Below are 15,970 nucleotides of genomic sequence, written 5' to 3'. Positions count from 1 at the left end.
ATTACAGAAAATAATAAACAAATTACAAGATTTTTAAACTAATTACACCTAATCTAATCCCCCTAACAAAATAAAAAAGCACCCCCAAAATAAAAAAAAATCCCTACACTAAATTACAAATAGCCCTTAAAAGGGCCTTTTGCGGGGCATTGCCCCAAAGTAATCAGCTCTTTTACCTGTAAAAAAAATTACAAATCCCCCCAAAATTAAAACCCACCTCCCACACAACCAACCCTACTCTAAAACCTACCCAATACCCCCTTAAAAAAACCTAACACTAACCCCTTGAAGATCACCTTACCGGGAGAAGTCTTCACCCAACCGGGCCAAAGTCCTCAACGAATCCGGCAGAAGTGGTCCTCCAGACGGGCAGAAGTCTTCATCCAGACGGCATCTTCTATCTTCATCCATCCAGAGCGGAGCAGGTCCATCTTCAAGACATCTGACGCGGAGCATCCTCTTCTTTCCACGACGACTGAAGAATGAAGGTTCCTTTAAGTGACTTCATCCAAGATGGCATCCCTTAGATTCCGATTGGCTGATAGAATTCTATCAGCCAATCAGAATTAAGGTAGGAAAAATCCTATTGGTTGATGCAATCAGCCAATAGGATTGAACTTCAATCATATTGGCTGATCCAATAGGATTGAGCTCATATTCTATTGGCTGTTCCAATCAGCCAATAGAATGCCAGCTCAATCCTATTGGCTGATTGCATCAGCCAATAGGATTTTTTCTACCTTAATTCCGATTGGCTGATAGAATTCTATCAGCCAATCGGAATTGAAGGGACACCATCTTGGATGACATCACTTAAAGGTACCTTCATTCTTCAGTCGCCATGGAAAGAAGAGGATGCTCCACGTCGGATGTCTTGAAGATGGACCCGCTCTACGCCGGATGGATGAAGATTGAAGATGCCGTCTGAATGAAGACTTCTGCCTGTCTGGAAGACCACTTCTGCCTGTCTGGAGGACCACTTCTGCCGGATTCGTTGAGGACTTCGGCCCAGTTGGGTGAAGACTTCTCCCAGCAAGATGATCTTCAAGGGGTTAGTGTTAGTTTTTTTTAAGGGGGTATTGGGTGGGTTTTAGAGTAGGGTTGGTTGTGTGGGTGGTGGGTTTTAATGTTGGGCGGGATTTGTAATTTTTTTTTACAGGTAAAAGAGCTGATTACTTTGGGGCAATGTCCCGCAAAAGGCCCTTTTAAGGGATATTTGTAATTTAGTGTAGGGTAGGGCTTTTTTATTTTGGGGGGGCTTTTTTATTTTGTTAGGGGGATTAGATTAGGTGTAATTAGTTTAAAAATCTTGTAATATGTTTATTATTTTCTGTAATTTAGTGTTTGTTTGTTTTTTGTACTTTAGCTAATTTTATTTAATTGTATTTAGTTTAGGGAATTAATTTAATTATAGTGTAGTGTTAGGTGTTATTGTAACTTAGGTTAGGTTTTATTTTACAGGTACTTTTGTATTTATTTTAGCTAGGTAGTTTATTAAATAGTTAATAACTATTTAGTAACTATTCTACCTAGTTAAAATAAATACAAACTTGCCTGTAAAATAAAAATAAACCCTAAACTAGATACAATGTAATTATTAAAACAAGAGAAGACAGAAGCGCCACATGGCCCAATATTGTTTGATCCAAAGCAGATTGGTATGCATATAAGGAGTAAACTCACATTTGTGAAAGCACCTCAGTCAGTGCTGTAGAGACAGTCTGGGATCTATTACAGTCACCCAGAAGACCAACCTCCCGCAAAGATGTGGTGTCTGTATCTAAACGATAAGAAAGAACACAGGTGCCTATATGGCCTAGTATAGCTGGAACAATGGTGAATCAATGCAAATGAAAGGAGTGGTACTCACAATAGTTGTAGCATCTCCCTTGATGCTATAGGAGCAGGATGGGATCAATGCAGTCACCCACCAGACTTAGTAATAGGCACACAGGACAAAATGGAGATCCAGAAGTCAGCAGTGATCAGGGGAGTCCCAAAAAACCCTCTCAGCAAGAGGGACAAATCACAAAATGATGGTAGCAAGTGTCCAAAGTATAAAATTGCTTTATTAAAATATTAAAAACAAAGGCAACGCGTTTCTCAGCACAAAGCTGTTTCAATAATGTAATAATGTAATTATTAGTTATATTGTAGCTAGTTTAGGGTTTATTTTATTGGTAAGTATTTAGTTTTAAATAGGAATAATTTAGTTAATTAAAGTAATTGTATTTATATTTATTTAAATTATATTTAAGTTAGGGGGTGTTAGGGTTAGACTTAGGTTTAAGGGTTAATAAATTTAGAATAGAGGCGGCAATGTTGGGGGCGGCAGATTAGGGGTTAATAAATGTAGGTAGGTGTCGGCGATGTTAGGGACGGCAGATTAGGGGTTAATAATCTTTAACTAATGTTTGTGATGCGGGAGTGCGGCAGTTTAGGGGTTAATATGTTTATTATAGTGGCGGCGACGTTGTGGGCGGCATATTAGGGGTTAAGAAGTGTAGGTAGGTTGCGGCGACATTGGGGAAGGCAGATTAGGGGTTAATAAATATAATGTAGGTGTCGGCGATGTTGGGGGCATCAGATTAGGGGTTCATAAGTATAATGTAGGTGGCGGCGGTGTCCAGAGCAGCAGATTAGGGGTTAATAATATAATGTAGGTGTCAGCAATGTCGGGGGCGGCAGATTAGGGGTTAATAAGTGTAAGATTTGGGTGCTGTTTAGACTCGGGGGTTCATGTTAGGGTGTAAGTGTAGACATAAAATGTATTTCCCCATAAGAATCAATGGGGCTGCGTTAAGTAGCTTTACGCTGCTTTTTGGCAGGCTCAGCCGGCTCTCCCCGTTGATTCCTATGGGGAAATCGTGCACGAGCACGTTACACCAGCTCACCGCTAACGTAAGCAACGTTGGTATTGGAGTACTGTAAGGAGCAAAATTTTGCTCAACGCTCACTTCTTGTCTGGGTTTTAAAAACCCGTAATACCAGCGCTGTCTGTAAGTGAACGGTGAGCATAAACTGCTTGTTAGCACCGCACAGCTCAAAACGAAAAACTCGTAATCTAACCGTTTGTTTTTATTGTTTGTAAATGCACCTTTTCCAGTATGGTGTGATCTGAAAACAAGATGGATACCACAGGTTTCTACTACATGGACTTACATGGATATCTTCTTATATTGGATTTTAAAGGTATTGAAACTGTAAAGCCTGAACCTGCTCACAACATGCTATCTGCATGACCAGGTTTTTATAGAGGACACAGCTTCATACATGCTAAGTCCAAAACAATGATTTTTACAGTGCTTGCAATCCTGTTTAGGAGTTTATTCTGATGTTAATATTTTATTTGTGAAGAGCTGGGAAGTCATTATTTCTATAGTGCATACAGTGCTTAGAAAATCTTTATATTAAGGTGTGGCACAAGTAAATATTCTTGATCCACATCTCCAAATAATTCAGTAGAAACAAAGGGGAGTTTAAAATGATATCTAAAAACAACTTTTCAAGTGCATGAAATCGATTTAGTGTTTAGTATCCCTTTAATTTAAAAATAGTTAAAAAAAAAAAAAGGAAAAATGCTATTGAAGCACTTAAAAATACCTTCTAATTTGCATAAAATAATATAATAACCTACAAAACCTAGGTTTGGAAAAGTCACTCACAGAGGATGTCCCCCACTTTCCTGACTGATAGCCAGAAACCTCGGCGCCAGGTGGAGAAACCCTCAGTGTAATAAAATTGTCCGATAATAAAAAAGGAAGAAAATAAAATAAATAAAACAAAAGATTTGATAAAGGCCTACGTACGGGCAGAAACACGTTATTTTATTTACTTGCTTTTTAATCTTTTGCTCCTCTTTTTCCAATATTTTATTTTATTATTTTGTTAAAAATTATATTGAATGTTAAAATGCCCCCCCCCCCCAAAGCAGAAGTCAAGATATTGAAAATGGCCAAGAGATAAAGGGCCCCATGCACTAAAAGAGGAGCAGCAAAGGTTCTCAACTAATGTAATGAAATAATGTTTACAGATAGAGTTCTGGTCTTAACTAATCCTATTATATAAAAGGCCAAGTGTGTTTGTCCAAAGCTGTCATGTGCAGTAGAGACAGCACGAGGACAAACACACCTGGCCTTACCTGACAATCCATGCTGTGACTTTGCGGCAAAAGTGGGCATAGCCGGGCGTAAGCGTGGGCGTGGGCATGCTGGACCAGGCATGACCGAGGGTGTGGTCGGGCGTGACGGAGGCGTGGCCGGGCGCGGTCGGCGCGACAGAGAAAGGAGAGAAATAGAAAGAGAGGAGGAGAGAGATAGGAAAGAGCTAAAGAGAGGGGGAAGAGCAGAAGAGAGGGGAAGTGCAGAAGAGAGGGAGGAGAGAGACAGAGCAAAAGAGACGGGGAGAGAGCAAAAGAGAGGGATGGAGAGAGAGAGCAAAAAACAAGGAGAGAGACAGAACAAAAGAGAGGGGGAGAGAGAGCGCAAAAGAGAGGGGGGGGAGAGAGTGTAAAAGAGAGGGGGGAAGAGAGAGCGCAAAAGAGAGGGGGAGACAGAGAGCACAAAATAGGGGGAGAGAGAGCGCAAAAGAGAGGGGGAGAGAGAGCGCAAAAGAGGGGGAGAGAGAGTGCAAAAGAGAGGGATGGAGAGAAAGAGCAAAGAGAGGGATGGAGAGAGAGAGCAAAAAAAGGAGAGAGAGACAGAGCAAAAGAGAGGGGGAGAGCGAGAGAGCGCAAAAGAGAGGGGGGAGATGGAGCAAAAGAGAGGGGGAGAGGGAGCAAAAGAGAGGGGGAGAGAGAGAGCAAAAGAGAGGGATGAGAGAGAGAGCAAAAAAAAGGAGAGACAGAGCAAAAGAGAGGGGGAGAGAGCGCAAAAGAGAGGGGGGAGAGAGCACAAAAGAGAGGGGGGAGAGAGCGCAAAAGAGAGAGGGAGAAAGAGAGCGCAAAAGAGAGGGGGAGAGAGAGCGCAAAAGAGAGGGGGAGAGCATAAGAGGGGGGAGAGAAAGGAAAAGAGAGGGGGGGAGGGAGCAAAAGAGAGGGGGAGGGGGAGCAAAAGAGAGGGGGGAGAGAGAGCAAAAGAGAGGGATGGAGAGAGAGAGCAAAAAAAAAGGAGAGAGAGATAGAGTAAAAGAGAGGGGGGAGAGAGAGCGCAAAAGAGAGGGGGTAAAGAGAGAGCGCAAAAGAGAGGGGGAGAGAGAGCGCAAAAGAGGGGGAGAGAGAGAGGGCAAAAGAAAGGGGGAGAGAGAGAGCGCAAAAGAAAGGGGGAGAGAGCGCAAAAGAGGTGGATAGAGAGAGAGTGCAAAAGAGAGGGGAGAGAGAGAGCACAAAAGAGGGGGAGAGACAGAGGGGGAGAGAGAGAGCGCAAAAGAGAGGGGGAGAGAGAGTGCAAAAGAGAGGGGGAGAGAGAGGATGAAAAAGAGGGGGAGAGAGAGTGCAAAAGAGAGAGAGAACGCAAAAGATAGGGGGGGAGAGAACGTAAAAGAGAGGGGGAGACAGCGCAAACAAGAGGGGGAGAGAGCAAAAGAGGGGGGAGAGAAAGCAAAAGAGAGGGGGAGAGGGAGCAAAAGAGAGGGGGAGAGAGAGAGCAAAAGAGAGGTGCAGTGAGAGAGGGTGCAAAAGAGAGGGGGAGAGAGCGCAAAAGACAGGGGAGAGAGCGCAAAAGAAAGGGGAGAGAGAGCAAAAGAGAGGGGGAGAGAGAGAGCAAAAGAGAGGGGGAAGAGAGAGAGCAAAAGAGAGGTGGAGAGAGAGAGCACAAAAGAGGGGGAGAGACAGAGGGGGAGAGAGAGAGCGCAAAAGAGAGGGAGAGAGAGCGCAAAAGACAGGGGAGAGAGCGCAAAAGAAAGGGGGAGAGAGAGCAAAAGAGAGGGGGAGAGAGAGAGCAAAAGAGAGGGGGAAGAGAGAGAGCAAAAGAGAGGTGGAGAGAGAGCACAAAAGAGGGGGAGAGACAGAGGGGGAGAGAGAGAGAGCGCAAAAGAGAGGGGGAGAGAGAGTGCAAAAGAGAGGGGGAGAGAGAGGATGCAAAAGAGGGGGATAGAGAGTGCAAAAGAGAGAGAGAGAATGCAAAAGATAGGGGGGGAGAGAGCGTAAAAGAGAGGGGGAGACAGAGCGCAAACAAGAGGGGGAGAGAGCAAAAGAGGGGGGGAGAAAGCAAAAGAGAGGGGGGAGAGGGAGCAAAAGAGAGGGGGAGAGAGAGAGCAAAAGAGAGGTGCAGCGAGAGAGGGTGCAAAAGAGAGGGGGAGAGAGCGCAAAAGACAGGGGAGAGAGCGCAAAAGAAAGGGGGAGAGAGAGCAAAAGAGAGGGGGAGAGAGAGAGCAAAAGAGAGGGGGAAGAGAGAGAGCAAAAGAGAGGTGGAGCGAGATAGCAAAAGAGAGGGGGAAGAGAGAGAGCAAAAGAGAGGTGGAGCGAGAGAGAGCGCAAAAGAGAGGGGGAAAGAGCGCAAAAGAAAGGGGGAGAGAGCACAAAAGAGTGGGGGAGAGAGCACAAAAGAGAGGGGGAGAGAGAGAGCAAGGGGTGGGACCACTGTACTGCAAAAAATGGCCCGTGTGAACGGGCTTTAGGACTAGTATATTTCTATTGTGAATGTGTTATTTTATTAGCATAAAATTACTTCTGACTAACTGGATAAAATCTTCTTTGCCAAGACAACTCACAATCTATTGCAACGTTATTACAATGTTTTGGGGGGGGGAGGTTAACAAAAAGGTATTTGGTTTTTTAAAACACTGGACTTGACAAAGAAACCTAATTAACTTAATTAAGCAGAAAAGTGGCTCAAAAAGAAGAATGGTCAATATCCCATTAAAGGGACACTGAACCCAATTTTTTTCTTTTGTGATTCAGATAGAGCATGCAATTTTAAGCAACTTTCTAATTTACTCCTATTATCAAATTTTCTTCATTCTCTTGGCATCTTTATTTGAAAAGCAAGAATGTAAGTTTAGATGCCTGCCCATTTTTGGTGAACAACATGGGTTGTTCTTGCTGATTGTGGATAAATTCACCCACCAATAAACAAGTGCTATCCAGGGTCCTAAACCAAAAAATAACTTAGATGCCTTATTTTTAAAATAAAGATAGCAAGAGAATGAAGAAAAATTGATAATAGGAGTAAATTAGAAAGTTGCTTAAAATTGCATGCTTTGGCCCATATTTATCAAGCTCCGTATGGAGCTTGAAGGGCCGTGTTTCTGGCGAGTCTTCAGACTCGCCAGAAACACAAGTTATGAAGCAGCGGTCTAAAGACTGCTGCTCCATAACCCTGTCCGCCTGCTCAGAGCGAATACGATCGGGTTGATTGACACCTCCCTGCTAGCGGCCGATTGGCCGCAAGTCAGCAGGGGGCGGCGTTGCATCAGCAGCTCTTGTGAGCTGCTGGTGCAATGTTAAATGCGGAGAGCGTATTGCTCTCCGCATTTAGCGAGGTCTTGCGGACCTGATCCGCACTGTCGGATCAGGTCCGCAAGACCTTTGATAAATAGGGGAATTTATCTGAATCACGAAAGAAAAATTTGGGGTTCAGTGTCCCTTTAATCTATTTGCATGAATGTGAATTTAGGGGCATTGTTTGTGGAATATTGTTTGCTCTAACTTATTGATCTCATTACTTTTAGAGTGTAAAAAGCATTTTGCATAACCATAGTCATCTCCATGCATGACCCTCACATATCTGAAACAGATACCTGCAAACCCCAAAAAGCATCTTGCATGTTAAGCAGCATATCCCACAAAATTGTTTGTATACCCATACTTATCGCAGATAGTACAGTATATATCCCAACCATTTCCATGCACAGCTCATAAAGCAGCATGTTAATACTTTATAAGAGATCCTGAATATTTAACAAAAAATGTTGCTTACCCATAGTTAACCAAAAGAATATACGCCTCACCTTTCCTCCTATAATACTTTTTAGTTCCTGTTCTCTGTTAAACCCTGTTTAAAGGGACATAATACTCATATGCTAAATCACTTGAAACTGATGCAGTATAAAAGGAAAAAGCTGACAGGAAAATATCACCTGAGCATCTCTATGTAAAAAAGGAAGATATTTTACTTCACAATCTCCTCAGCTCAGCAGAGTAAGTTCTGTGTAAAAAGTTATACTCAGCTGCTCCCAGCTGCAGGTAAAAATAAAAAAAAATTAAGAAATGAACAGCAGCCAATCAGCATCAGCAGTGCTGAGGTCATGAACTCTTACTGTGATCTCATGAGATTTGACTTAACTCTCATGAGATTTCATAGTAAGCTTCCTTTACCTGATTGGTGAAATAATATGAGAGTGCACGAGGCTCATCCCCTAAGCTGTCCTAGGACAGACACACTAAAATCCTGCTTAGAAATCCTTTAAAATGGGAGGTGGCTACTGAGGAACTTTTGAGGTACAATATCTTTCTTTTTTACATAGAGATGTTCAGGAGATATTTTCTAGTCAGATTTTTACAGCTATGCTGCATCACTTTCAAGTGTTTAAACATTTGGGTATTATGGCCCTTTAACACAACATATTCTGAAAGTCACATGATGTGCCCGATGCTCTCTAGCTGATACTAGCCTAGAAAACAATTGGACCATAAAAATATAAGTGCTATTGTGCATTAATATTGCTTGAGTTAAATCATTAGCTCTCTTTAGACCTCTGCTCAAAAAGGAGAGTTCTTCAGTTTGTTTTATACTAAAGCATATAGTTGAATTTTAAGTTTAAAACATCTCACACACACACACACATATATACAGGGAGTGCAGAATTATTAGGCAAGTTGTATTTTTGAGGATTAATTTTATTATTGAACAACAACCATGTTCTCAATGAACCCAAAAAACTCATTAATATCAAAGCTGAATATTTTTGGAAGTAGTTTTTAGTTTGTTTTTAGTTTTAGCTATTTTAGTTTTAGCTATTTTAGTTTTAGCTATGTTCAGAGAGGTGTACTGTTTTCCCTCCTTGTAAATCTCACATTTGATGATGGACCACAGGTTCTCAATGGGGTTCAGATCAGGTGAACAAGGAGGCCATGTCATTAGATTTTCTTCTTTTATACCCTTTCTTGCCAGCCACGCTGTGGAGTACTTGGACGCGTGTGATGGAGCATTGTCCTGCATGAAAATCATGTTTTTCTTGAAGAATGCAGACTTCTTCCTGTACCACTGCTTGAAGAAGGTGTCTTCCAGAAACTGGCAGTAGGACTGGGAGTTGAGCTTGACTCCATCCTCAACCCGAAAAGGCCCCACAAGCTCATCTTTGATGATACCAGCCCAAACCAGTACTCCACCTCCACCTTGCTGGCGTCTGAGTCGGACTGGAGCTCTCTGCCCTTTACCAATCCAGCCACGGGCCCATCCATCTGGCCCATCAAGACTCACTCTCATTTCATCAGTCCATAAAACCTTAGAAAAATCTGTCTTGAGATATTTCTTGGCCCAGTCTTGACGTTTCAGCTTGTATGTGTTGTTCAGTGGTGGTCGTCTTTCAGCCTTTCTTACCTTGGCCATGTCTCTGAGTATTGCACACCTTGTGCTTTTGGGCACTCCAGTGATGTTGCAGCTCTGAAATATGGCCAAACTGGTGGCAAGTGGCATCTTGGCAGCTGCACGCTTGACTTTTCTCAGTTCATGGGCAGTTATTTTGCGCCTTGGTTTTTCCACACGCTTCTTGCGACCCTGTTGACTATTTTGAATGAAACGCTTGATTGTTTGATGATCACGCTTCAGAAGCTTTGCAATTTTAAGAGTGCTGCATCCCTCTGCAAGATATCTCACTATTTTTGACTTTTCTGAGCCTGTCAAGTCCTTCTTTTGACCCATTTTGCCAAAGGAAAGGAAGTTGCCTAATAATTATGCACACCTGATATAGGGTGTTGATGTCATTAGACCACACCCCTTCTCATTACAGAGATGCACATCACCTAATATGCTTAATTGGTAGTAGGCTTTCGAGCCTATACAGCTTGGAGTAAGACAACATGCATAAAGAGGATGATGTGGTCAAAATACTCATTTGCCTAATAATTCTGCACTCCCTGTATATATACTGTATGTATACATACACATACATTCAAACACTTGGCCAAATTAACACAATGCATCCAGAACATAAAGCAGCCAGTAAGAGTCATAACAGTGGCAATTTTTTTATAAATAGATTATCTTTAATACAGAGTGCTGTGTTTCTTTGAATCTAGTGGCTCTGATGCAGCAGAACATCTAAAATTAGCCCTGCTGATGGAAGAATTCAGAACTTGCTTTGTGAGATTCAGCCAAACAATATTCCTATCTAGAGGCAAATTTGTGAAGCATGAAATCTAGGCCAGGGGCAGATTAGACTAGCCCACATTGTCTGAATATACTTTAAAATGGCAAGTTCACAATATATTGATATGCATTGCTTTGCGTGTACAGATGTAGTCAACTGACCTTCCATTGTTAATAAATCAATAAAATAAATCCATACCAGGAAATACAATATTATAGTACATGGTCAGTATCTTACAAACTATAACAAACTTGATAGTTTGATTTAAAAAAACGGAGCTAGTTAAATGTCTTTATGAGTGCAAGAAGTATTTGTATGGCTGTAATTGAAATAATCATGGTGTCAAATAACATTTTTTGCTATAGCTATATTTAATTGTGAATTTTAAAACATTTCTATTTCATTTTGCTGAACTGTCAAGTAATTGTACGTTTTTTTTTTATGAATATTAAAAAAAAAATCATTATGTGTACAATTCTAATTTGGAGCAAGACCTGACATGCTTTTCAATTGTTCTTTTGATTGAAAATGTGAATCACAGAGCGTGTAGGCCACAAACTGTAATATTAGCCGTAATAATTAGCTGTAATATTAGCTCTAAATGATTAGCTTTAATATTAGCTGTAAATGATTAGATGTCTTGACTTTATGATGTTTTTTTCTTATCAAGCCTGGTTTACATTCAAGATTTTACTAATGAAACTTAGTGTTGAAATTTGTCCAGGTATACAAAGAGTTATATAGATATAACTAGCTATATATGAATATATAGATCATTTCATATACTTAATGAATCAGACATATAACTTATTTATGCATTGTGTGATTAGGACAAATACTTTGTCCATTTTTGTATTCTAAATAAAGAATTTTGTTCCACTGTTTGCTTAACAAAAAAAACAACAACATGGCATGGCATTGCTATGATACATACCCAAGTGTTTACACATCACCAGGATGAAGTGCCATACGGATGATGATTTGTTGTAGTGTTGGCATTCATAGCAAGATGCTTAAAATCACTCTTTTTTAGCATTATATTGTAATATATGTGTTTCTGACATCCAGAACCCCATTGCTAGATAAAAAGATCTCATTCTAAAATATGGATTTTAAAAAATGATTTGAGGGACCTCACAGTACTGATGAGACTTGTCATATAATCTTGTCAGAGCTGAGAGCTTTAGAAAAGCAGGCCCATATTGAGATGATTCAGTAGGAAATAGTATAGCCTTAGTGCAGGGAGATGATATATTGTGTTGGAACGGGTATCGGTGATGGCGCAAGTCTTGGGTCACTAGGAGTAGGTAGATTGCCAATAGTTTATGTTTTCTACTACTCGGTGGATAACATGGTTTATGAGGTTATGTGACGGCCCTTTAAGCCTTGATTTTCTTAAAGGGACACTATACCCAAACATTTTCTTTCATGATTAAGGTAGAGAATACAATTTAAACAACATCCCAATTTACTTCTATTACCTAATTTGCTTCATTCTTTAGATATACTTTAATGAAGAAATAGTAATGCACACAGTGAACCAATCACAGGAGGCATCTATGTGCAGCTACCAATCAGCAGCTACTAAGCATATCTAGATATGTTTTTCAGCAAAGAATATCAAGAGAATGAAGCAAAATAGATAATAGAAGTAAATTAGAAAGTTGTTTAAAATTGTATGCTCTTTCTAAATCATGAAAGAAAAAATGTGGGTTTCATGTCCCTTTAAGATAAAGTACAAGTTAGTATCCATAATGAAAAGTTGACTCCCTGTATTGCACTCAAAATGGAGGGTTCCACAGGTATAAATAAAGTTAACTTAAAACAGTAATTGCCAAATACTCTGAATGTATCTTCTAAAAACTACACTATCTCATGTTTTGAAAATAATTATCTCATTAAAATTATTACTTATTACTATTATCAATACAATTAGTCTATGCATTTATAAATATACTAGTCTTAAAGCCTGTTTACACGGGCCAAAATGAGAGCCCACTCACTACCGCTATAAAAGTTTTTTTCTGTAGCATAGTGGTCCAGCCCCCCTCCCGCCCCCTCCAGCGATGGGCCGCCCACCTGCCTCCCTCCTAACCCTCCCACGCTACCAATGATCGGCACCACTGCTCACCGATGCAGAGAGAGACAGAGATTGTCCTTCTCTGCAGCGGTACCTCTGCCCATCTTTTTCTGCACTGCCCCACTCATAGGGCATGCAGAAATAGCTACTTTAAGCAAGATCACGGTAGAGAGAGGCCCAGGGCTTAACGACCAGCGCCGTTCTCACTCATAGGCGCTGGTCGTTAAAGGGGGGTATGTTTGTCTCACACTGCAGTCTCTACTGCGCATGACTGCATCGGACAAACATACTTGGCCTTTTATAATATAGGATATCATTATTAAATTATTACTATAATTATGCATACTACTTATACTTATTAATATATACATACTACTTATTAACATATAACCTTATAATAGACTTAAAATGATGAGACTGATTTTATTTGATAATTATCAGTAGAAATTCCATATTTTGTATCAAGGTTCAGATCCTTATGGTAATAGGTAGTATATAGGACAAATAAATAACACATTCCGATTGGTAAAGATTGATCAATCTAATTTTAGGTTTGCCCTTTTTTTCTAATCTTTGCTTCAGTTGCATTTTCTGTCTTTGTAGAAAGATGAAAATACTTCAGAAGAATACTGCTGCCTTCCTTTACCGGAGTTAATTAAAGGAAAATCAGAAAATGCATGCCCATGTCCAAATGAGTATGTGGAGGTAAGTTACCCGATGCAGGGATTTTTCTAGACTTCAGTATCTGGGGTGATGACAAAAGTTAATAATAGAGACTAAGGGCAAGATGACCAAAGGTTTATTGCTGTTAAATACACATTTCTGTCTCGCCAGTCTCACTATGTGCATGCCAGTTGAAATGTGGGCTTTGCTTCACCATACAGACCATACACGAGATGGCTTTAATAGGAAAGTATAGGGCTTGTTACTTTAGAATATTCAGAAAACTTTGCAAATAAATGTGAATGTCAGCATCTTGGAGGAAGCATATTTTTAATAGTTGTTTACTTATAATTTAAGTAACTATAGAAACTTTCGTTGTGGGTAAGGATACCACTAGCAAAAAACATCTATTTCCAATGATGATATAAAGATAATGGGGTTATTTGGAAACAATTTAGTACAATCCAGCAGGTAAAATAGATAATTGGGAATAAAGTAAAAGGGAGAAAGAAATGAGTGTATGCTGTCCCTTTAAGTATATATTAAAATATAATTGTATTTTTTATAATACTCTCTGAAAAATATTAGCTACATATCATTCATTTCCAAAGCTTTCCTGAAAGAAGCAGTTATGCACTGAACTAATACCGAGATAACTTTATGTCACTGTATTAAGTTAACCCAAGGTGACCTGTCTCAGTGAACTCACACCAGGCAGACATGCTTCATATGAAGGTTGTAATGCATTTGTGCTTTGAGCCAATTCTAGCACGGGAAAGGCCCTGGATTTTCTCTTTCTTTAATTTCTACTCTAGCTGATCAGGAAGTGCAGGAGCCAAAACCCGACCTACAGACCTACATTTGAGCAGGTCAAGAAACAGCTGTACAAGATGAATCCAAACAAAGTCAGCCCTGTGGATATGATGATGACACTGGTAAGATGGAACAAATGGTAAACTTATTTTAAAATGAATGGTTGTATTAAAGGGACATTAAAGTTGCATTATTATTATGATTATAAATAATAATATTATTATTATTATTTTTAATAATAATAACAATAATATATTTTCTCTTAAACATTTATCATTTATTGCATTATAATATGCATTACTGTGTGTTTGATTATTTATCTTTTCTTATTGGATGTTCCGGTGCTGAAAAAGAAACATATTTTATTCTATATGACTATCAGCCATGTTGCTATCTGCTTACAGACCTGCAAAAGTGATCTTTGTCAGCAAGTGAACTTCTACTTATAGACCATTTTTGTAAAACATGTATTTCCTGTCAAAAATCAAGCGAATAGATTTAACTTTTTTTTTTGTCTTCATGCAAGAACATATTTTAACATGTTTAAATCGTGCTGTTTCATATGCATGACAGGATTTTTTTCAGTTTAATGTGCCTTTAACATTGCTTTTCTCGTCTAAGGAAGCCAGGCCCATTATTAACTGACCTTGGTCCACAATACTTTACACAATTGATCATTACACGCTCTGTAATATAAATATATATTTTTAGTTATTAAATTACATTTTAAATTTTAGAGACGTAAGTTAGCGCACATTTGACTTTTGCTCTTACACTAATTTTTTACTTTCAGCTTGTAATAATAAACTGGTAAACGTATGCAATGATATAAAAGTGTTAATTGGATGCATATCATGAATTAATACTAATAGCTACATCACCTGAGATAAAAATCTGCATTCAGACACATTAAATAGTCATCTTTATTAATGAATTAATTGAAGGATTATCAAATACAGTAAAATTACATAATCAAAAAGTGCGTAATAAAAAAAAACAATGCAAAGACACTTACTCTGAGGGGTCAATTTATTATTGGCCGAATTGGCCCAATACACCCTGTTTCCACGCAAGCCTTTAGGCTTGCCGGAAACAGGAGTTAAGAAGCAGCAGTATATAGACCGCTGCTCCTTGACTCATACGCCACCTCTGAGGCTGCGTACAGCAATCAGCCCAATCCTATACGATTGGGCTGATTGACACCCTCTGCTAGCGAATGGATGCAAATGCTTGTGCAATGCTGAATACGGACAGCGTATGCTGTCTGCATTCAGCGATGTCTGGCAGACATGATACGCAACAGCGTATTATGTCCGCCCGATTTTAATAAATTGACCCCCTTATGTTAAATGAGTAATATTTTTTTAACAAACTTTCATTTAATTCATGTAACAGCCATCGGCCAATCACAAACTCATAAACGTACATACTGTGAACTCTTGCTTATTCTCAATAGGAGCTAGTACCTCATAAACGGCTAGATTACTAGTGATGTGCTAACTGTAGCATGTGAGCGATATGGGGTATTTCGCTTCTTTTTGCGCGCAATGGAAATAGTGTGCATATTACGAGTAAAACATATTTTTAAAAATATAAATATATATATATATATATTCCTATACCTGTATATCTATTCCTATAGATATATAGGTATAGATGTGTATTTTTACATGAAAAGGAATGTAAAATATGCATAATGTGCTTTGGGGTTAGCAATTTAGGATTAACGTGCTCGGGTTAGCGCACATGAAGTATTGTTATCTTCAAGGCGCACAATTTTAATATTTAATATAAAATATTTTAAAAATTAATAAAAATTATTTAAAATTAGTATACATACTGTAAAATATTCTAAATAATCCATAGATATCCTAAATAATCCATATATATTACAGTCTTTATAATAATTTAAAATAATTTGTATTTTTTTATTCTATTTTCTATTTGATATTTCAATAACGCGCATTAAAGATAGCAATTCTTCATTTGCGATAACCTGACCGTGTTAGTTATAAATTGCGAATCCTGACGCACGTTATGCAGATTTTACATTCCTATAATGTACATTTAATTACATATATACTTCTATATATATATCAAAATGTTCATGTAAATACATATCTATAGGAATAGATATCCAGGTATAGGTATATATACAGTATATAT

At 39.1% G+C, this 15,970-nt stretch overlaps 1 protein-coding gene across 1 annotated transcript in view; it reads left to right on the top strand.

The window, feature by feature from the left end:
- Positions 1 to 15,970, top strand: part of LOC128647217 (atrial natriuretic peptide receptor 1-like) — a 298,027-nt gene that overhangs the window by 108,106 nt on the left and 173,951 nt on the right. The window contains 2 exon segments of the mRNA XM_053700003.1: positions 12,932 to 13,033; positions 13,807 to 13,926. Coding sequence (XP_053555978.1) covers positions 12,932 to 13,033; positions 13,807 to 13,926 — 222 coding nt within the window.

Source organism: Bombina bombina, chromosome 2 (assembly GCF_027579735.1).
Source record: "Bombina bombina isolate aBomBom1 chromosome 2, aBomBom1.pri, whole genome shotgun sequence".
In the NCBI taxonomy this organism is placed as follows: domain Eukaryota; kingdom Metazoa; phylum Chordata; class Amphibia; order Anura; family Bombinatoridae; genus Bombina; species Bombina bombina.
The sequence above is the reverse complement of the archived record's forward strand: the minus strand, read 5'-3'. Positions and strand labels throughout refer to the sequence as shown.